The 24,619-nt window shown below is 41.8% G+C and overlaps 1 protein-coding gene across 1 annotated transcript in view; it reads left to right on the forward strand.

Annotated features, from left to right (window-relative positions):
- usp43b (ubiquitin specific peptidase 43b) overlaps positions 1-24,619 on the forward strand; it is a 92,637-nt gene that overhangs the window by 57,416 nt on the left and 10,602 nt on the right. The window contains exons 7-9 of the mRNA XM_080775813.1: positions 9,448-9,610; positions 14,752-14,863; positions 22,774-22,877. Coding sequence (XP_080631939.1) covers positions 9,448-9,610; positions 14,752-14,863; positions 22,774-22,877 — 379 coding nt within the window. The remainder of the gene's footprint in view (positions 1-9,447; positions 9,611-14,751; positions 14,864-22,773; positions 22,878-24,619) is intronic.

Below are 24,619 nucleotides of genomic sequence, written 5' to 3' on the forward strand. Positions count from 1 at the left end.
CTTGCAAAAGCGGGTCATTTGTAACATGTGTTACAAATGGTCCGCTTCCATTCAATGCCATTATATGTAATATTTACATATTTGACATATTGGCCAATATTATATGTTCTGAAATGGTATTGTATCGTGTAGTGTATTCTGAAATTAGTTTAGGGTTGTATAACGTTGTACAACTCAATCAATCAAACGTTTGTTTAATCAATGTATTGCCCCATTGAAAAAAAAGAAATGGCCAAACTGGTACTGGTACACCCGATACTATTTAATATTTCCCTTATGTTTGATACATTTTCTTATCACATCCATGGTATAAAAACAATGCTAAGGAGTTGCTTCAATGAAATGTAATTGCTTTAAGCTGAGAACGATATGTTTAATGGTGTTTTTTAGCGTTGTTACATTTATCATGCATGCCGTTACAATTGATCCGATATGCGCAGCAAATGTAACACTGAAACAGCGTCCACGTTCGGTTGAATAACTCCCGACCTGTTTTATCAAAAAAATAACTTGAAGTGGTTTATGGTAGCTGACATGTGTAGGTCCGTTGCCTGAAAATATTACATGTGTAGCTAAACGGATCTCTGAGTAAAAGAATGAAACGTGCAAAATGTTACATCCTTGGCGGCTCTCCCCTATTAGTTTACTCACAGCACAGCACCGTCACTCCTGTCAGTTATTTCGTCCTAATAACTTGAAGTGGTTTATGGTAGCTGACATGTGTAGGTCCGTTGCCTGGAAATATTACATGTGTAGCTAAAGGGATCTCTGAGTAAAAAAATGGAACGTGCAAAATATGTTCTAAAATTGTATTGTATTGTGTAGTGTATTCTAAAATTAGTTTAGGGTTGTATAACGTTGTACAACTCAATCAATCAAACGTTTGTTTAATCAATGTATTGCCCCATTGAAAAAAAAGAAATGGCCAAACTGGTACACCCGATCCTATTTAATATTTCCCTTATGTTTGATACATTATCTTATCACATCCATGGTATGAAAACAATGCTAAGGAGTTGCTTCAATGAAATGTAATAGCTTTAAGGTGAAAACGATATGTTTAATGGTGTTTTTTAGCGTTGTTACATTTATCATGCATGCCGTTACAATTATTCCGATATGCGCAGCAAATGTAACACTGAAACAGCGTCCACGTTCGGTTTAATAACTCCCGAGCTGTTGTGTGTATTGCGTGTTGAAAAGGCCGTGTGTTTGTGTTGTAAACAACTCATGTTATGTCTGCGCACACTGTATGTTGCTATGGCTGCTGACGTTAGCATGTGTGCTATCAGGCAAAAGCTGAGATAGATATGCAACTACTACTGGGGAAAATGCCATACAAAACACAACACCTAATTTCGGAATGTTATTGTGACCTATTGAGCACAATCAGACCATCATGATTTGCTTGCTGGACCTATAATTAATTTATTAGCATTAAATGTCCACTCGCCCATCCAAAAGAAAAGCAAGATGGCTGCGACAGATTGTGAGCGCGACGGACTACGGAGGCCAGGAGGAGCAGAGCTGGTGACGTAAGAGGCAGGCAGTGTTGCCAGGTTTGCGAATTGTAAGCGAGTTGCAGTGTATGCAAGTAGCGTGGTTAAATTCCTTGTTTCTCGGCGTGTTGTGGCACCCGTTTATCTGCTGGCTCGATCGTGATTTTCATAAAAGTAATATTTGCAGAGTAAATAAGAAACTTGAACGGCTAAAAAATAGGCTATGTCAGTTCGGGGAGGGTGGCGAATTTATTTTGCATATAGAGATGTGTGGTAAAAGTGTGGTTCGGTCGGAGATAGAGCATGAAGAATGAGTATGGGTACACCTTTTCACTTAAAAGGAAACTTGTCTTTATAAGGCATCCGCTGACCTTTGGTATTCTCAATCTGTACCGATGTACAGATTGATGCCGATATGATTGTGTGGAGTGGATGTGCTAACTCAAGTACATAATGAGTCACTCCATCTCAATCAGCAGAGGTGCTTTCTGCAGGAACAGAAGATGCAATATGAACATAATAACAGGGTTCTGTTTAAGTAGCGTTATTAAAGAAAGTGGCACAGGCCAAAAGCTTGCAGGCAGCGGATATGGAAATTTCTTTAATCTCACTGTGCACAGAAAATAACAAAAAATAAATAAAAGACTGAAAGAAAAGACAGCATGCTTATCAACATTATAGGATGAATTGCCTAATTTCAACCACCTCATTGTTTTTCTTAATGTAGTCTTCACCTCGGTTTGACACCAACTACTTATATGGACTTACATGTACGACTATAGATGCATTATCCATGCGTCCTCATAGACAGCATAAGCCAGTGGAATTTTATTTTTTATTTTTTGTTATGAGCGTGTACAGGACACAGTTGTGAACCCTAATCAATTCATATTAAAAAAAAAGGCGTGAAAAGGCGATCTCTGCGCCTGGGGTGTTTAGACAGGAGGCGTCAAAAGGCAATTATGGCGCCCAATGAGTTTTGTGACTCACTGTACTAACAACGGTGTAAAGTTACAATAGATTCATGCCCAATGCATTTGTGCAATCAGAAGTACATAAATTGAAGGATACATTGAAGCATGGGTAGTGGTTCAAGTCAGAAAGGAGAGCAGTCCTTGGGGCCTTTTTGCACACTACATTTTGCATTGGTAAATCACCTTTTAACTTCTTAACTTTTAAAGGAATTTAAAAACAGGGCATACTTTAAAGTGGGACATTTGGTATATAGTCTTTTTTATTGGCCTAAAATATTGTCTATATACTGTACATACAGTCATGAATCCACTTGCTGACCGGCTGTCACTATTGGGGATTTTTTTTGTATAGGGGTTTCTTGTGACCCTACCATTAACATCTTATGGCAGGAAAAAATGTAAAAAATGTATCCATTGAATGAATCCATTCCAAGCATTAGTTTTGCACAAAAAACACTCCTTGGGCTAAAAACGGCTAATGCTTGGAATGGATTCAGAATCATGAAACCCCCCTAGTTTGACATGTCACATGCTACTTAAAGCATAAGGAAAGTTTGACATTTTTTCCTGCCATTGGATGTTAATGGTAGGGTCACAAGGAACCCCTATAAAAAATGGCCCAATAGTGAATGCCGGTCAGCAAGTGGATTCATGAATGTATGTACATAGACAATATTTTAGGCCAATAAAAAAAGACTATATACCAAATGTCCCACCCGTCCACCTCGGCTGCCGGACTAATAGTGAATGTTCATTAAAGAAAATAAATAGCTACGTGTGCAAGGAACTTTAGACTTAATTCACACCCCTATCATGTTCCTGTTCCTGTTCCTTATCGTTGCTGTCGGGAGGAAACCTCATAACTCCATTTTTGAGGTTTTAGATTTTTTTGGCATAAATCATTGCTATTGTTGTTTCGAAAATATTGAACCAATGGAAAGTAGTAAAAAGGGCTTTGGACAAAATCTCTTAACTCCATTGGACCCTCAAAATGTCTGCTAAAGCAACTAACTCCACCACCGCTTCCCCTCTCATGGAAGTAATTGACAATATATAAAGTTACAACACCAACTTTGATGAGGCTGTATTGTTTTGTTTTGTTTTAAAAATATAAGGTTTTCTTTATTTCCTGAAAAAATTATATTTTTCATTTCCTGAAAAATGAACATTTTGGAGACAGCAGACGTTAATACTGTACGTCAATGTTAATGTCTCCACTGCCGGCTCCAAGGCTACCCCCCTATTCCATCTGGACCTTATGCACAGGATGAAGGATGATGATACAACAATCCTGTCTTGAACAGGCTTTGTAAAAGAGGCGAGACGGACAGTTTGTTTTGCCTGAGTGGCATTTGATGGTCATGTAAGATAGGAAAGAATTATAAATGAGTTCATTGTTACAGATAGATTTGTACAGTATACAAAGCATCCTGATGTGAAAAAAGTGCTTTTCAAGTGTGACGAGGGCGAGGCCAATGTCAAAGTCTCACAGTCTAGGTGATAAACAGCTGCCATTGACGACATGCTCACAAGGGCAACATGATTCTTCTGTCTCCAAGTAATGAAACATCTGTAATGAACTCAGCATGATGTCACAATGGCACAAGTATTCCCTTTGTTTTCAAGTGGCGGCGTTAAAGGAATCTTCTGACTTCAGTATCATGTCGTTTGCCAGCAAAGGCTGAGGAACAGATAACCGAGCTGCTTTGTTTGAAGTCTCCATTCTCACATTCCTTGCATTTACACCACAAACAGAGAACATGCTCCAGTGCAGGTGTTTCCCAAAAAATGAGCTCATGCCTTTGAGAGATCTCACGGCCTGGGATCTGGCAGCAGTTGATAGACTGTTTATTTTCAAACCAGTGTATAGGCGACGAAGCACAGAGCCTCAGGCCGGTGCAGTCAGCAAGTGACTTGAGCATCCCTCTAACCACATAAGCACCATTCAGCGCAAAAAAACCCGCGGAAATAGCAGATCTACAAGTTCACATTGTCATGTGTGTACCAAAATAGTGCCACCAGAAGTCATGTTGCTAAAGGACAATTTCTTCATCCATTGCCATGGCAGTAATATGCTTTTGTCTCACCCCACTGAGTTTCCACTTGTGGAGTCATTGGCAAGGATTTTACACATCTGCTTCAGTCTAGTGGCACGGCAACACAGGGACAGCAGTGGCCGTGGCTTTAGGTGCAACCGTCAGCGAAGTGGAACACTTTTTTGATGAAACGCACACAAATTGGTCACTATCTAGGTCAGCAGTGGCTGTTTGACAGGGTGCCCTGTGTGCAGCACATTGTGAGCTTGTAGATCGGCTATTTCCTGCATGCAATTCTATTTGTCCCTGGACCCTTACGTTGTGAACCAGTAGTTTAGACATTGACTTCTTGTTTATTGACTAACGAGTGCGGACGCGTGTGTGCACGCGCACGTGTGTGTGTGTGCATGCGTGTGCTTGAAATATAAATATTACACCGAACATACAACTGCTAATATTGTTCATCTTGTGTAATAACACATTACTATTTATTTTGTAGCAAACAGCATGACCATGGTAACAATGTTCTTTTTCTTTTCATAAACTGTGGTGATACATACAGTAGTGTGACATTCCGCAGTACGCTTGAACTAAAATGACCATTTTCATTACTTACTTTACTACATAATCGGCAAAAGACGACTATTTGACTCCAGTAGTCGAAAAATAGTAGTAAAATAGTAAGAATAAGTAGTCGTTAAGAATACCAGAACGCTGGCCTCAAAACACCGTCGCCACTGGCGTACAACCGGCATACAACCGGCATACCTGCCCAGCTTGGTATTCTGAAACATCAGTATACTATGCCTAAACGGTTAAACCATAACCTTATTCCTAACCTTAATCTCAGTAAAACTATGCCTAACCCCAAAGTTATTTCTAACCTTATTCTCAATAAAACAAATACAAGAATACGAGAAGAGAACCCCCCCACCGAGCGGTCAGCGTGAGGTCGACGGGGAAAAAAGAGGGCGAGCGTGTTTTAAGGCGAGCATTCCGTTTACCGTCGTCAAACCCTTAGTACTTAGTAAGCCTCTTTCTGTGTGTATGCAAAGGCCATGAATGTTATTCCAGTAGAGGGATTTAGCAGAGCAGTGCATTGGTGGTTGGGCTGTAAGCAGAGCAGTGCATTGGTGGTTGGGCTGCATGGTGTTTAGCAGAGCAGTGCAGTGGTGGTTGGACTGCATGGTGTGCTTGTCTCGTCTGTAGAGTATATCTCTCCAGAGGTTAGAGGTGTTTAATTATGGGCTTCCACGTAGTCTGGCTGTGTTTAGTCTGTTCATCCTCTTCTCTGTGGCTGTTGGAGAAGTGAAAATGAAAGGAGGTTGAAAGTCCCTGGAGTCTAGGGGAGTGACAGCCTCCTCTTGCTTACACATAAGACGTTTATACAGAGGCCCAGCTTACTGGCGCAGCAGAACCAGGTCTAATGTCTGTGTTGGAAAAGTTGGAAATAATGGTGGATTAAAATAAGACTTAGAAGAACAGCTGGAGCTGACCTGGTTGTGAAAATTAGAGCTGTCTCAGTTATTTACTTATTACTTTTTTTTTTTTATGGAGGGATGGACAGTAGGCTGACAGAAAATGAGGAGAGAGATGGGGGGTGACATGCAGTAAAGGCCATCAGGATCGGCAGTTGAACCCGCGGCACACTGCCAGACTGGATTACCAGCCAATGTCTGAGCCACAGCCCAGGCCATTTACTCTGTTTTAAGGTAGACCAGGCCCAGTGTTGTTTCTGTGTACAATATATCTGATTGAGTGTTGGTTCATACAGTATTAACGCTGGCCTGGTCTTGGTTCTGTATGAAGTATAGCTGGCCTGGTGGTCAAGGTTGTTTGTGAAGTAGAGCCAGAGAAATCTAGGCAATCCCGTGGAATATAGTTAACATACAGTATACTACTATGTTGAATAACATGTTCTGAACAATTACAAAAACAATTCTAGTTCTCTGTAAAATGTTCTCAGGCTCAGTGGTCACACCGTCTCTCTCCTCTTTAGAGAGAACCAAAACTATTGGTAAAAACTACTGATCTTACTGATTAATTATCAAAGAATGAACATAAATAAAATGATTTTATTGGCTTACTGCAGTAGTATGAATTTGTATAAAAATGTGGTCTAAATCATTAGACCTTGCTTATTTGCTTTTGTTGCTACTGTATATGGCAAATGTGGCTAATGTTCTTGCTCTTTTTACAAAGACTTTATCATGTAGCATATGATTTTCGTAGTGTCCACCCATTTTCTAGAAAGACAAGCAGAATCAAGCCCTGGTTGTTGAAGGGACAGTGAGTCTCACGTCTATCAAGCAGCTGATCTGGTTTTATTCACATGAATAAAAAACGGCTAATGACGAAATTTTAATTGAACTTAACTTAAATCACATAATCCTACAGCCTTTATTATTTAATTGTCGCACAAGAGCACACACAGTATCTCCTTCAGATTATTCTCCGCGGTGTAAAGATCACACCAAGTGAAAGGTGGATAAAAACTGTGGAATTTGATCATCATAAATTCCTTCCCTTGGTCTGTGACAGCGTTTTAATCCGCAGTTTGAAGACAGCTTTAGAAAGGGGGAAAAAAATCAGTGGGTTTACGTTACATCCAGACCTTCTGAAATCTATACCAGGATGTTTAAACACATCAACATATAAACACACAGCATACCTCCACCATCACTCATTTTCTGTGGTAGGAAGCAGGCTGTAATTCAGCCAGCAGAGAAAGAAACCTTGGTGGTACGACGTCTAGAAACGGTAGATTTGTGACAGCGGGTCATAAAAAAAACAACTTGATTTAATGAGCGATGAGGCGCCTGAGTCTGCTGTGTGATTCACAATGATACAGGTCAGTGGTGGTGAGGTGACCTCTGCATTTTGACCACTTTCATCAATGTGTTTTGCAGGTCATTTAACAAGAGATTTCCCACCCTGCCTCCCCGTTAATCATTTCCATTCACTGACAGAGGTCAATGCTCATGTACATAAATTGCAGCACACAAGTTTTATCACCAGTTTGATTAGGCTGGCATTAGGCTACATTAATACAGTGGTTCTCAAACATTTTCATGTGAAGGACCCTCAAATCGATATGTACAGTATTAGCCTGCGTGGGTCTGCATGAGAGAAGGCGCTTTTGGTTAGATTAGATTTAGTACAGTCTACTATATACTGTACTAGGTGGACAGATTGAAACCTATGCTCTGAATGATCATTCTTATGCATTCTGTCATTGGACTAATTTCTAGTGAAATAATATTTAAGTTAACTGCATTCAATCTGGTGTCCCTGTTTTGGCCAATTAAAGGCTTAATGTTGTTCAAATGTAAAAGAAAATAGCTGACCGTGTTACATTTGGCACCTTGTGACATCAGCCATTTCTGCCACTTAAGTATAAAATAGAGCTTAAATTCTTAAAGTGTTCCTCGTTTTGCTGGGGACCTCATGGAACCTCTCAAGGACCCCTGGTGGTCCCCTGACCCTGCTTTGAGAACCACTGCGTTGGAAGCCTATGAAGCATGCTTTCTGTTACTGTGGCTGTTGAGGGTCCATCAGCCACAATCAGAGAGGTCATCATGTTGGAGGTGTGGGAGGTGCCAGCGGTGACTTGGAATAAGTCTTCCATATAGTCTTTCCAAAGCAAGATTGTGGATTGTAAAAATATAAGTTTTCAAATGGGCATATTTTTGCATCAGCATGGCATCCGTCAGGCCACGACGTCACCTCACCCTATAAAGTATGGCTCATGAACAACGGCAATTTAATGAAACGCCGTGATATGGGGAAGGCATGGCCGCCGAGGATCGATCAATACCTTTGCTCGCCATGGCTGCGAGCCTAATTTACTGCGTGATTTATCACCTCGCACTTTTGAGCAGGCGCTTTACACGTCCTACTTTCCAGTGTTGGATGGAGGGGGACAGCTGCTGACGATATCGGACGGCTCCCTTTACAGTTTCATCAAGATCTTTGTCGTCTGAGATTTTGCTCACTCGGTCACGCTGTACTGTTTTGAGAGAGAGATATTGGAGAGAGAAAGACTATTTTACCCATGCAACCACAACCAGACAAAGAGGGAGAGACTGACTGACTGTCACTCACTCACTCACTCACTCACTCACTCACTCACTCACTCACTCACTCAATTTCATCCATGCATGAAATAACCTGGGCAATGCTGGACAGTGGGTGCCGAAAGAGAGAGAGAGAGAGAGAGAGAGAGAGAGAGAGAGAGTGTTTGGGGGGAATTGAGTGGGAAGTGGTGCTTGGCACCCCACCAGGAGGACGATGTGGAGAAGAAACAGCTTCACAAGACCTCCTACTGAGCACGCAGGCAGCCAGTGCCTCTATCTAACTGTCCACCCCCACCACTCACACCAAATAGAAAGCCATCCGGGTGTACAGTACACTTGCAAACTGGCATAACAAAATAGCAGATCTACATACATGATCACAATTAAATGTGTCGCATCGTGCCATGCTGTATTCTTGTAGATGGGCTTGTAGATCGCAGTGTGACACCGTTGTATATGGGCTTAAGCAGTAAAACCTCCCTATTTACTCGTCATCATTAGTGATTAGTGTGAGAAAGATGCTCCACCACAGAGATGCATCAACCAATCCGGTAGCCATACCACCTGATACAGCATAATGTGCTGCCAAGTGCCAATTCCATACAGTTACATAATATGTCAGTGTAACATTTATTTATTTATTCTACAAAACATGCCAAATGTCATCATAGTGTATTTGATTGATTCCTAATAAGAAAGTGAAGATTGCATTGGTTGAAAAAGAAAAATTCCAATTAGAACATTCCCGCTCCTGATTTCCCCTTTGATTGCTCATTTCCTTTGTCCTTCAAAGTCCTTTCAGCTTCTCGTCATTCCCTCTGCTCTCCCTCTGATCCTCTCTCTCTCTCTGTCTCTCTGCCAGGTTACCACCACAGCCTGCCCTCGTCTCCCTACACCTCGGGTCCAGAGGGTCAGAGGTTACTGGCGTCGGGGGCCTTGTCGTCAGAATTCCTCAACCAGGGGGTCCCCCTGAAGGTCCTGCTGCTGGTGTGCAATGCTGCGGGGGCGGGACAACAGGCTGTCAGGTAATGGCGCCAGTGTTGTCCCTGAACGCTCGTTCACCAACACGTTAATATTTTGGGTGAACGTGAACTGAACTGTATTTCTGTATACTGTATTTCTGCTTGATGAACGTTAATGTGAACGTGTTCATTCTCTGACAGTTCACTTCGTTCAAGAATGTGTGAGATTTCCATCTAAACAGGCCTTAATGTGTAGTGGAAAAAACACCAGTCGGTCCCGCTCCTACTAAAGCAAAATTAAATAAGCCCAAATCGGACACCAAATTAACGTGCAGTCGTGCACTCTCTCTGGACTGGAGCGCGCGCACGAGGCGATGATGTGCGCTCGCTGTCCTGATCCTGATCCACATACAGACATAGACAGCCAGGCACAGAACATGTCCCGACCCAAAACACTGAGGTAAACATGTTGCCACCGAAATATAGCTTGTTATTTTGCATCGAGGTGCGCTGTGTGTTCAATCCGTGATCGCCTCAGCCAACAAAACACTCTCACACAACCCACAGTGAAGCCTGATTTAATCTTCGCCGTACAACATGTTGCATGCTGAAAAGAACTGATCTGCAAGCTCACAACACGTCAAGAGGCCAAGGCTCCAAAAAGTGAAAAGATTCCAGCAATACCTTTTATACTGGGTGAGACCATACCAAGACACAGAACTAATTGGTAACCACTTATCTCAAATAAGGCAAACTATAGCCCATGAGTTGATTTACACAATTATATACGGTTTTACTAAACCTATTCCAAATACATTTCAGGCACCAAATCATTGACATAAGAGAACATATAACACAAGAGCTCTTGAAACATAAGACAGACACCCCTCCTGCTCTATAGCACTTGGTACCTTCCCCCACTCAGTCAAGAGGATCACCAGTACTGCAGGAGAGCCAGGTGCCAAACAATCACAATCAAACCCCCATGACAACAAACATAATATATGCTGTGACAATACCTGCAAAGTACTTCTTTTACAATTCACTGTGAGTTACAACAATTAAAATATGCACTCATGTCCATTAACACAGTCTTTCAAGCCGGCCGGCAAAGTTAGGGATGCAACTGTGTAATTTAGGTATGGGCATTGTTCTCCATCAGTGTATGTGTATAGGGCACGGGCTGCCCCGTGACCTTCAAATTACCAAATTACTATTCTGCTACAGTCGTCCCAATTCTTGTTTGAAATGGCATAGGTAACACTTTGACAGACATCTGAAAATCATGTTGGCTCCCCCGTTCAAGAGAAGCCTGCGCTCAATCTCACCAAGAGGCCAGTTTCAGACTGCCGAGCTGGAGGAGTTTGACATGTGGCATGACCCACGGTCCGGGAGGATCGATACTCTGAGTCCAATCCCATTCACCAGGCCGCCTGTCTCTGTCTCTCCTTGACTCCTTCAAATGCCTCGCCACCCCCTCGCATTCGTCTCATCACATCAAAGCCAGGAGTATGATACGACACTGGAATCATATACCGTAGGCCTACTGTACGCTCTCTCTTTCTGATTCTCCGGAGAACAGCTTTGCAGGTAGATCCCTCGCCAGCGGAGCTAAGGTGCAGCAGAGTGTGACATCTGTTTGATTTCAGGTTAATTCTTTTGTTTTACCGCTGATTCGGGGCGAGATGTTCCCGTGTCATCTCATGTGTGTCATCACCGTAAGAAACATACTGTGAAGCTTACCTTCACCGCCATGCCCGCGACATCTGATCCCTGTCACGCTTGCATTTCAGTTCTGCTTAACTATCTTGTCTCATTTTAAATCACCACCATCTGTGCTGAAAGCTTACAAGTTACAATGATGTTGTTTTTTATTGTCATGCTGTTCTCTCTACATTCACACTGATTTACAATGTGTTAAGTGGCTCACTAAAGTGTAAGTGTACATGTATACGTATACAGTGCATGTATAGGATACTGTATATAGTGTCAGAAATGTCGTTGTGAATGTCATGAAAAAAGGACCTCTGTTCCAGTTAATCCAATGTAGTTATTATTTAGTCACAAGCTCTTGTTAATACTTTTCATTGGTTAAATATTTATAAAACCCACAGAGAGACTTACGGTAACCTAACTTGGAACCTGACATCCCTGTTTTGTGCATGTTTAAAAAATTGCTTTTGCGTGACACTGTCATACGACGGAGAAAAAATATGGAATCATTATGAAAATAATTGCACCCGTGCAAACTGAGTGGTGCAAGTATACTTTTATTGTTACAGAGTGTGTGTGTGTGTGTGTGTGTGTGTGTGTGTGTGTGTGTGTGTGTGTGTGTGTGTGTGTGTGACCCCAATTAGCCTGCTACTCAGTGTGAATGGCCCTGCTCAGGAATGCGTCTCCAATGATCTGCAGTGTTCAAACTATACAGTACATACATAGGGACAGACACACATAGCTGTTCATTGGTGCGTTTAGACATAGCTAAAAAAAAACATGAAATATGGGATGAACTATGGAAATACAAGGTTTCTGCCCGACAGCGACGATAAACTCCATCTGCCGTAGCATTAGTGGTTGTGTGGAACTTAATGGACTGTCACTGTATGTATGATAGTATCTCTCTCAGAGGGATAATACAGTGTGGAGGGCAGCTTTCTCAAATCCAATTGTTATCATTGTGCTATTTGTTTTACCTTTTGTAGAGAGAGAGAACATGCCAGACTCTATCCAGCATCGCTAATTCATCATCAGACAAGCATTATTACCCTTCTCATCACCGATACCATGAAGATTTGCACTCTGCTCCACGTTCGCTTTAAGGTGTTTATTTACAGTGTGTGAGCTGTAATAGAGGAGGTGTTTGTCATCGCCACTAAATGAAGGTGAACTGAGCTTGGCGACTCAGTGAATCTAGATGCTGCTGATTAGGGACGCTGCATGCAGACAGCGCCGTGATACGTGTGGCTTATCGCATCAGTCGCAGCACGGACACACTTCCCACCCCTTCCTGACGCGTTGACAGGCTCCTTGTCGGGCCCTCGCCGCGGTTTAGACAGATGATGTCCGATCCCAGAGCAGCAGCAGCAATCATCTCAAACTCCCCAGGACCTCTAATCCCATCTAGCTGCCGCCCCGCCCGCCCGCCTGCAGCCCCCAGCTAAATAGCAGATCTCCAAGCTGCATGCGACATGTGATATTATAGTTTGCCTATTTTCAGTGTGAGACACCACCATACGAAGTATATATCAGGAGTAGTCATAGCAAGGAAGCAGACTCGGACCACGTGGGGTCAGAATATGATTGTCTATGGTGGATGCAGAAAATGGCTGCATGGATGTGGCGGTTTGGAGGCTCGTGGACTCGACTGTGTGATTGTAAACGGACCGGGGAGACCGGACCTCGTGCTAACCGAACACCTTTACCATCTCACACCATACTTACCTCTTCTTACCCAAGAGGGTGAACTTGGAGCCCTTAATACAGCAGTGTTAAGAGCCGTTATGTCTAAGCCAGGGGTGGGCAACTTTGACGATGGAGAGGGCCACTATATTTCCACTCATCCCAGAGGGCCACATTGCATGGTAGTGTTATAGCGAACATAGCCGATCTACAAGCTCAAAACACGTCGCAGCGCATCACATTTTTTGCTTATAAATCGGCTATTTTTGCTATCATTTGAATTGAAATCTAAATTGAAAATGTATTGATTATAGATGGGGGAGGACACACAGCAATATCAGTATCCGACATTAACCTGAGGGCCACATTAAGTGAAGGTGCATGTGCCCCCCGGGCCGCCAGTTGCCCATTCCTTGTTTTTTAATGACCTGACGTAGAGGAGCAGTTTATTTTTACTACAACTACAAAATAAAATAGGATTGTTCTGGCTCTTGCTACTTAGCAGTCCCCAATGTAATTCATTGTTTAAAAGTAACCAAATCCCTTTTCTCCTCGTCATTCAACCTGCACGTGGACACACACGCACACACTCGCACACACACACACACACACACACACACACACACACACACACACAATTGTGTCAAATGGAGACCGGCGACATTAATAGTTAGAATGACGAACAATGTTTGTGATAATCTGTCGCAATGTACTGTACCTCACGGAGCTTATTTGGTTGATCCAAGTCCATAGTAATCCCATTTCTGTTAAGAATTCAAGGCAAATTAAAATATAAGAAAAGAAAAGAAAACTTTGAATTGGTGAGACAGTTTGTGTAAATTGCACTGTTGATAATGAGGATAAATATCATGTGGCTCATGATTCAAATAGAATTGTAGCCCTTTTGAAGCATGGGACTTATGTTAATTTGTGTATATGGATTCAATTTAAGGTAGTCCACAGGATGCATTATTGTGTGTGTGTGTGTGTGTGTGTGTGTGTGTGTGTGTGTGTGTGTGTGTGTGTGTGTGTGTGTGTGTGTGTGTGTGTGTGTGTGTGTGTGTGTGTGTGTGTGTGTGTGTGTGTGTGTGTGTGTGTGTGTGTGTGTTTGCGTGTTTGCGTGCGTGCGCGTTTGCATGCATTGTGCAGACCTCACATTGATAATAAGAAGCATCTATCTGAAGCTTGTCCTCAATCATAGGTGTACTTTAATAAATGCATCGTGTGATTCTTCATTAGAAATCGAGGGTCTTCCATCTCTTTGGCTATAATGATGTCACATTAACCAGCCGGCCCCTTCTATAGATGGGCTGTAATGAGAAATGCACTGTATTGCTGATAATGGCTCCAGCAATAGTCATTTCATATTATAATAGTATGCCAAGAAACGCCCTGGCCAGCCGGGGCGCCTGATGGAGGGGAAAATAACTGGTTGGAATAACGTGTTCCTTCCACGCGCTACGTCCAACCAGGGAAACTCCCCCCTGTCAGGTGTAAAGGAACAACTCAAGCATGAAGGAAGCATGAGTTCAAGTCCGTTGCTCTCCCCAGGTTGGCGGAGGGTGTGTAGAGCCCAGGATCACATTAGATGATTGACACAGGGGTGAAAAATGGGTTACAAAATCATGGGATAAAGAATATATTAAAAAATATATATATAGTATGCCAAGAGTAGATTAGCTGTGAACCATGTGACAGCCAGCAAGTCAAGGGCTGGTACTCTCATATTCAAAGGTACAGTAATGTTCTAATGTTCTTCTTCTTCTCCTTCTCCTCTTCCTCCTCCTCCTCTCTTTCTGTCACAGGTTTGGCCCTCCATTCCTAATGAGAGAGGACCGGTCCATTTCCTGGGACCAGCTGCAACAGAGCATCCTCAGCAAGCTTTACTACCTGATGATCAATGGAGCACAGGCACAGGTAACAGTAGTCTCAGCCTCACAGATAGTCTGATGTTGTTGTTCTCTATCCCCATCAGCTGTCCGCTGTGCACTTGTCTATCACTTGCGAACGTTAATATACAATTTTTTCAGAATCAAGCAGAATATAAATACCATACAAAACCAACGGTCAGTTAAGAGACTCCCACAGTAACGGCCTGAAATCATTGAGAACCTAATACCGATAATCAAAAGTCTGCCTTGCAAGACTAATGCTAGATTGAGATTATTGAAAAATACATTAACCATTATTTTCTCTACTCTAACTAACTAACTAGCTCATCACAAACTACACAATATTGTTTCCATGATCAGCCTTGATCATGGGCACATAAATAAACATTCCTACGGTTATCATTATGTCTTGGAAGACACATTACGAAGGCAGTCTGTGCATGTCTTCACTTGTTTTGTGTTATTTATTTCCATACTGTTGAGGGAATTTCCGAAGGCAAGCATTTCACTGCCTGCAATGATGCTACTGGTTGTATGTTGGCATGCAGGGCAGCCACGAAGGAGGCTTGAATGGTCCAGTGTCACCTCTACATCATGAACTCCAGTTTCATAGAAACAGGCCAAAACTCTTGCAGATAGAATGCGAGCCTCAAGGGCCAGAAAAGCCGATACGAAACAGGCAACACCAGGCAAGTGACACTGAGGACATAGGATGTGCCCAAAGCTCTCAGCATGATGCTCTACATCGGGCTGCTGAGTCTGAGCATACACAGCAGCACCTTTACAAAAAGGCTTCAAGTCTGGCTGTCGGTCCGTCGGCGGTGTGACATGCAGTGTGAGGACCGCATAGCGGTTGGTCTGATCTCTAGATGTGAGGGCCATTTCAATTCCCTGGTGGGTCGAGTGGATAGTGGTCGTTAAAAACGTAACGTGCCCAAATATGGAGACTGGTGGGCAGCGGACATCACAAACGGAACATGCACTGATGTCAGACACAACAGAAACGATGCGCATGTGGCCCCTGGGGGCTCCACATATCAGCGGTGTGACGTATATGTGAGGGCCACATGCATAGGATCAGGCTGACCTAATTCTGATGCTGGTATTTGTTGCATAATTGTGCCGAAAATTATTCTTTAGCTACACGTTTAATCTGTCTGACTCTAATCTGGGAATAAACATAAATTGTATTAATTGGCCTACTAATAATGTGCTCTGATAGATTACCTAAATGATACAGTGCACTGCGTTTGATGTGCAATGATACCATGTCAGATAGAACAAAGGTTGAGCGCACAACCAAATTTAAACAGAAAGAGATGTTCTTAATAGTCAGCTCTCTGTACTAGTGCATTTCACTCTTTCCAGTTGCCTTTACAATATAAAATGTGTCATTTACGATGAATAATGTTAAAAATAATATGAATTGAGGATGGCACTGCTGGTGGCTTCCTCTTCATGGGAGTGCAGGCCAGCTGGGACATATATTACATGAGGGGACATGAAGACATATTATGTCTTCATGTCAGTTATAGCATAGTTATTTAATGTGGTATGCCTGCTTTATGAGCACTAAATCCAAATAAATATGGTTGTAAATACCAGTAAGTATACCAGTAAATATTATAGTTCATTATTTATCAGCAGTGCAGCCTAGTGTATTGCAGCAGATACACGCTGTCCGACTTTGTACAGAGTCTTGCATATCTCCCAAATGTGGCTGTTATGTTTTATATTCTCTCCTTTTGCCTGCCTGTGAATTTTGTATGTTAATTGGATTATGAATCTCAAGCCAGATTCAGGTCCTTGCAAGTAGATTTTCATACCGCGCTGAAATTAATGTTAAACATTGACTTTGGAAAATGGTCAGGAGTAATGCCTAATTTAGTGTGCTGTGAGTTGTAGTCAATGATTGGGTCAGAAGGTTATCCCGTCTCTCCTCTATGCTCCAGTGGCTAATGAGGAACCCATTTTGTCTTGTTTGTCTCTCTGCGGTTGGTGTTGTTGTGACTGCAGTGGAACGCGAGATGTCATGATACAAATGCGAACGACACAGCCTGTTTAGACGTACCACGGTGGTGTGTCGCTGTCAAATCAATTATTTACCTTGCTGAAGCCAAAGGCTCCATTTTTGTGTGTGTGTGTGTGTGTGTATGATTGCCTGTTTGCTCACACTGTGATTGTAGTTAGGTTCCGCGGCACAGCAGTACTGTAGTAACGTGCTGTTAATCATGTAGCCAAACAGATTTCCAATTAGTGTCTCCGCATGCATTGGGCGGACTGGCTGGCTCTAACAGTGTGAAGCCATACAGCGTGCTGTGAGAAAATTAACTGATGACCTGCTGGGTTAGTCAATGTTTTTTACAACAAACACACAGTCAAATTACAAATGTTAATCACCTCTGAGTTTAAATATATCCTTACTGGTCCATGTTTGTAGTAAACTCCCCACTGGTAATTTAAGTGTAACAGTGGGCCTAAATGTATGCTTCCCAGTGTAACAATGGACTTAAATGTATGTGTCCCGGTACATTTTTACAGTAAAACTTTAAAAACGTACCTACATGGACATGGACATGGATTCCTTTACAGGATCTCCTCACCGGTCAACAAAAACACATTGAAGACCTTAACAGGAGCCCTCATACAAGGTTTCTTTGACTATGCATGCACCTCAAAGGCCCTTAAAACTGGTCAGGCTCCTACTTGGCCTCACCACCCGAACCCACCTCACCCCTGCCCACTTTGACAGGCTGGGATGGCTTAGGGTCGACGACAGAGTACAGCATCTTGCAATGGGTCTGGTCCACAAGATCCGATACGCCACCAAGATACCCATGTACCTGTCTAAATACTTCCTTAATGTAAACGAAGTCCACACCCACAACACCAGAGGGAGTGCAACAAACCATGTACAACCCAGATTCAGCACAAACAAGGGACTAAATTATTTTCGCTCCTATGCCACCAAAATGTGCAACGCCCTACCAACTGTCATTAAGACATGTGAATCCCTTGACTCCTTCAAAACCACTCAAAGGGCACCTACAGACGACTGCAATTCGAAACTGGCCCCCGTAAAATCTGAATCCACCCCCCCCTGTACTCTAAATGTTTTGATGAATTGAACATGGTGGACCCTGTAAACAAGTGTAATGCTTAATTGGGTCGTCCACTCACAGTTAACAGTCTTTGTATTGAGTTTGTGCTTGAAATGTACTGTAATTCTGCAAACGGTTAATAAATATTTCAATCAATCAACCTGTCCAATTTTACAGTAAACCCCCAGTGTAAAAAACTAAAATTAACACTGGAGATTTTTCTGTCCAGGGCCCACATAGTCATGTGATCTGTAAATATGATTTATCTCGTCTCCATGCCAGACTCAGCCGGCTATTTAATTAACAGCTAATGTGTACAGTCCAATACAGTATAATCAGTTTACCTCTGCCAAGATTGGACGAGTGTTCCAATGGTTTCTCTTTTTTTCCTCCTCCCTCTATCTTTTGTCCAAGTAAATAATCATAATAATAATAATAATAGTCATTTCTAGCACTGATGCACAGCATTAACAATTGTCTGTTCTTCTCCCTCATCTAATTTTAGCCAAATAATGTACCCTACCCCTCCATAAAAAAGAAAAGAAAAGACAGAAAAGAAAAGAAAACTAAAAAGGCAGAGTGGCAGTCATTCTGCTACTAAAAGTACTGAAATGGCAAGGTAGTTTGCCTTCTGCTCGTAGCTAGACAATGTGATATGCCATATAAATTCACAATTTAGACATTTAGCAGATGCTCTAATCTAGAGCAATTTACAATTTACAAGGTAAACACATACCGTAAATCAAGGATCTAGGATAGTAAACCAAGAACCTAGCATAAGTCTAAACAATATAGGCTAATATAAAAACAAATATGCATACATGAAACTATAGAAACTATACTGTGGGATGCCAGGTAAACAATTAACCTAATAATTTACGATTCTGTCACTATCGGTAGATAACTCGAACGAGTCGGCTCTAGTGGACTTCGCAACGTTCAGCACGGCGACTTGATCACCTGCGACTAGCTCGATGATGCCTCTCGTTGCTCAAGTCCACTAGAGAAGACATTGTAACTGGGCTTAATATAACTGACTGAATGTCCCTGGTGTATAGCAGTTGTAAAATGTACTAAATGTAGGCGACCGGGCATTCGCAATCCGGGCACCGTCACTCTGGAACGCCCTGCCCCTGGAGATCAGGCTTGCAGAGTCTGTGCCCCATTTTAAAGACTAATTTTTACAAAGCTGCGTTTAACCCATAGACTGTAAAATAAAAATAGGTTTAACCCCTTACCTTATGTGATTTCTGACTTTTTCTGGTAAGCATGTCACAGTTTCCATCAACCTGTCTTCCCCATGCCGGTTGAAATCCCAAGGTTGTGGTTCCTTTGCAAATGTCTTTGTGTGGTCTTTGCATGTACCCACACGTTTAGCCCGTTGAAAGAGGGGCTTAAACCGAACCTCTGAAATGAAAAGAAAACTAATTTCAGCCATTTACTTTTCACCTTGCATTTCATTTTCAGTATTTCGGTATTTGACAATGAATTGACAGTGAGCGTGTATAGATTAGAAAGGTTGATGTGTTCTGTGAGGCCGCGTTCTCAACGGACAGCATGCAACGGTTAGCTGCCTGCAGTGTCCATAAACAGTGTTGAAGTTCCTGAAAAGTCTGAGATAATAGCGGTATGTTACTGTTCATGTGTGCTGAAATAACAAGCAGTCATGAAAGGCTGGGACATTTCTCACCTTCAACACTCTTTTCAACCCCCTGGTGGCCGTTTGGAAGATGAGTAAAATAATGTATGTATGAGAATTCACTATTTATTATAATCCTTATCAAAGTTTAATACAGATACAGAACGAGAGCCATGCTTAATGGCATCTAGGGAATTTTAATCACCCTGTAGGCAACACAGATTCCTTTACAGTGCTTGATTATTGAATTGAGTATTTTCTGATGATTATTCGTGCCTTTGGCCTAGAAAAGCAATCGGCAAGTAACTTTGGCCTTGAGCCATACCATACATGGTTAGCCAGAACAGAAACAAATCACCTCATATAAAATAACTATATTTCTACCAAAGTCAATAAATAAAGATGTGTGTGGTTACTGTGGTATAACTAGACCTACTGTACTTGATAGTTATGAATAAAAAGTTACAGGTACATACAAAATGCTTGTGCAATAATTGTGTGCGAGCCCCATCCTTGAATGTGGCAATTATAGGATATTTAGTTCTTCAAAAACTAAAATAATAATAATTATCTGGACAGTTATACTCCTTTTCGAACAAGAGCTCTTTCATGTTTCAAGGTCTCTTCTTGGAACAGAGAGAAACAATGTAGACCTATTATTTAAGCCAGACATGTGAAACACAGTTTTGGTTTCTTTTTTAACTAAATCTAAAGAGGATAGTCGAAAACACAGTGAAAAATATTCAAAGAATGGAAATAGAACCATACATTAATCCTACCCGGTTTCATCAGTGCAAAGTCATTGCTGTACATGTGCGACTGTCAGTCAGATATTGCAAATTATTGAGTAAATAATTGGCCGGGCCAGATATTAACGTTATGGCCACAACTTGCCAACCGGGGCGCCTGTTGCCTATCACTGGTCGAAAACCTAAGCAAGGCAGAGGCAGACTAATGCTCTTGACCATTACTTTGGAAGCTATTAAGACCTGAGACCTATTCTGCAAAACCTTCTTCATGCAATTCTACAAATGCCTTCTAAATCAGTAGTTCTCACACTTTCAAGATAAAACAAATCTAAAATAGTACAATGTACAAGCTCGCAGTACGACACGAAGTGACGCGCTGTGACCTTGCAGATCTGCTATTTCGTTCCCTGTATCACAGATGCTTTCCTGGTTTGAATGGGTTAAAACAGACAAAATAGCTAAAAATACGTACTGTAACCTAGTTCATGCATTCAGGTAAGCTGAATGTCCATATTTGCCATATAAAAGACTATGGTGTCTTTGTTTTTACCAGATGTTTTCTCTGTTCCCTGTTTTGTGTTTTCCCTTTTTCTTCACAGGAGTCAAGCTTGTTGTTTGTGCTGGAGTGCAGCCAGCAGCTACACTCTAGATTTCATTTGAAGGAGAGGAAATCAATTTCATTTGCGCAAAGCACTCCTTCTTTCCTAAAGCCTGACTGATATAAACTGTTCTCAGAGCAATATAGGCATGTTTCAAAGGCAGGGAAGAAGGTATTAGACTTTTCGGTTCTTCTCCTCATTTCAAGCTTTCAAATTCAATCAAGAACAATATGAGCGAGTAGCGCGGGGTTAACTCCAGCTTTATTATGTTTCAGTCAACAAAATCTACTGAAACTATTCATGTAGAAGGGCCTCATGGCAAGGAGCCCCATGCTGTGTGTGTGTGTGTGTGTGTGTGTGTGTGTGTGTGTGTGTGTGTGTGTGTGTGTGTGTGTGTGTGTGTGTGTGTGTGTGTGTGTGTGTGTGTGTGTGTGTGTGTGAACGCACATTCATGACCATAAAACATTTTATTCTGTGAAGAAACTAAAATTTGAACTCCGCAAAACGGCCTTCATCAGGTCACATTATCACCTGATGAAGGCCGTTCACGGCTGAAACGTTGTGTCTTATTTATGGTGTATTGAATAAAAAGCAAACACCTTGGAGCAAACCTGTGTGCGGACTCTCCTCTCTTCACTGTATGTACCTTAGTCCAGCACCAGACAGGAACTGGATGTGCGCTAGCCACCTACCTTTTTATACTATTTATTAAATATAGCATAAATATTATTTTTTCCACAGAATGTTTTATGGTCATGATGCCTGATGGCTTGGTTCCTGTCTTCAAATAATTAATATAAAAATGAATGGGTTTTCAATTTGTGGAACCACAAAATGACCGCCACTGCTACTGTATGACCTACCTACAGTACCTCCCATGCATAGCTCTTATCTTTCAGTTGCTTTTCCCTGTGCTTTCCAATAAGCCAGAAATGCCCTAAAGGCTATCTAACTGTAAACTGACAACAATGATGTATTAATGATGATTCAATTCAGCAGACCCACCCTCTGCTTGCTGCGTACTGCATCATTTGATGCAGGGGCACGGGCCTGCTGGAGAGATTTAGGAGGTTTGGCTGTGAAAATGTTGTCGGGAGCTATTAAATCTCTAATTTATTTATTTTAATGCTTGGCTGCAGATCATCTTGTGGCTCTATTTCAAATGCAGCCCTCAGGAATTTCTCCTTTTGTCTAATTGCTGTGTATGCCACTACAAAACGTTTTTATTCATCTCCTCCCCCCCTCTCTCTCTCTGTCTCTTTCCTTCTCTCTCTGACTATCTCTCGGTCTTCACCTCGAGTCAATTAAAATCAAAATGTTGGTCCCAGAATGAGCAAAACTGTGCCCAGCTGGAAAGTTAGTATTTTTTAATTTGTGTTTTGTTTTCTTATAATTTCTCATTCAGTATTAAACCACAAGACTCTGTTCTGATTGGTGCACAGCTTTGTGTGTACGTCCGTATGAGCACGGAATGTGTTTGTAGCACGGAATGTGATGATTTGATTGGCTGATGTATGATGATAAGAGTGCCCCTCACTTCACACGATTTTTGTGTATATAAATTTATATTAAACTTTAATTTTATAATGCAAATGAATGAGGGTCCCTTTTTCCCTCTTGCCCAAATGATCGACACAGACGTGCAGAGATGTTGCATTTCCACAGGCCAGTACACCGTCACCAGGAAAACGTACAAGAGAACTCTTGTGGATAGTTCGACGGGACGACGCCCATTAGCTCTATATCCCAGTTACAAATCACCTTCTTCATTGTAGCTCACTGTCGACATCATAGGATAGGTGACTGATATCACACACTCACTGGCCACTGTGTCTCCTACTTCCTAGAATGCCAGAGTGCTGTTTAACATCCGTGTGGTAGGAGGCTCAGCATCCTACAGCTACCTGTCACCTCAAGACGGACGGCCACTGTACCACCCTGGCGTGGACAGGTGAGTTTAGCTTAGATAGGGCTTAAAGAAATTTTTTGATTATTCATGATTTATTTGATAGGGGAAGACACAAATGCATTTGCAAATGCATACGCAGTTATCAGATACTGTTTATAGCTTGCAACCAAAATTCCCTTGGAGGGATTTTGATGTAAGCAATAGACGAAAACAAAACAAGCATCAAATTGATTATCTAAAACAGAATTACCTGACAAATAGAAAATACAGCATAATCACAGGTTAAATAAGTCCCTTTTCCTTGTCCCCTGGTGTGTTTAACCCATTTAGGCCTAAGGCCGATTCTAAAAACGCCTCTAAATCCTGACCTAAGGTTTCTGAAAAACTTCAAATATTTATATAGCAGCATCAATTTTTTTTGAATACTGTACATACTGTACAGAACCCAAATATGCGTTCCCGGCCTGAGGGGGTAAGATACCAATAGGGGTTCCCGGTTAAAGTCCTTGGAAAAATCTTCTCTGCTCAATAAAAGTATAGTTGTACTGTAAGTTTGATCCCCCAGAATTTGGGTACTATATATATATATATATATATATATATATACAGTATATACATAAACCTTATTGAGGTTTATACTCTCCAAGGTCTGAGGGCCAGCTAAATCTCTGGGTCACAAAGAAGACCCGCTTAAAGTCCAGAGGCGACCGAGCCTTTTCTGTGGTAGCCCCCAAATTATGTAACGCACTCCCCTCCCCTGTCAAATTGGCCCCTTCCATCGAGACTTTTAAATCTCGCCTTAAGACCCACCTTTATACCGTGGCTTTTAACCCCGCTTGAGTTTCTTCGGTCCCTGTAAATGTTTTGTTTCACTGTGACGCTGTTGCGTCTTGTACTTTTCTGTGATGTGTCTCAGTTTTTTTTCACTGTTTGTACTTTGTATTCTTGCTGTAGTTTGTTCTGTGTGGTAGCTATAGTGTATTTTATTTTATTTTCTCCTGTACAGCACTTTGTAAACGTTTTGAAACGTGCTATATAAATAAAGTGGATTGGATTGGATTGGATACAAAAGTAGCAAGAATATCTGATATATGTGCTCACAATGTCGCTACCTATACGCACAATACGCACTGTGCATAGGCCAGGGCAACACGCCGAGGGGGGCAACAAAAAGTGCCAAGCCGACCCTCATAATAATAAAAACCTCCACGGCTCCGCCGCGTAATATAACGAGCCGCCGTGTGTGCGTCCTCACAAACAGCGAAAATAGCCGATCTGCATGAGGAATAGCAGCACTCTCGTCAGGCGGTCGTTTTTTTTGGGTCTACAATTTTTTTAAGTGGTCTGTCTCAGAATTGTGTATATATTTAACCAATGGAAATTAGGCTATTAACAAGAGCTTATATGCTCTGGAAATAATAACTACATTGTATCCACTGGAACAGTTAACAAGGTTTCCACCTGACAGCTACAATATTTAAAGATGTCATGGCTTTTCCAATCTGTATCGATTGATTGATTGATTAATAGCCAGTTTACTCTTTTCTTACTTCGCTTATATATAGTATGTGTATAGCAGGTAAACAAGCAGTGTTAATAATAATAATCTTTATTGTCCCGAAGGATATTCGTCTTCACATTCTGTTCAAACACCCACATCAAAAACAACACAGAGCACATAACACCAAGACAATACAAAAACATGAAGTCCCCACAGTATACAGAACCATCCTATCTGCAGGGAAGTTTATTTAATGGCTGAGGGAACAAAACTCAGACTACAA

Source organism: Protomyctophum bolini (genome assembly GCF_963924005.1).
Source record: "Protomyctophum bolini genome assembly, chromosome: 11".
Classification (NCBI taxonomy): Eukaryota; Metazoa; Chordata; class Actinopteri; order Myctophiformes; family Myctophidae; genus Protomyctophum; species Protomyctophum bolini.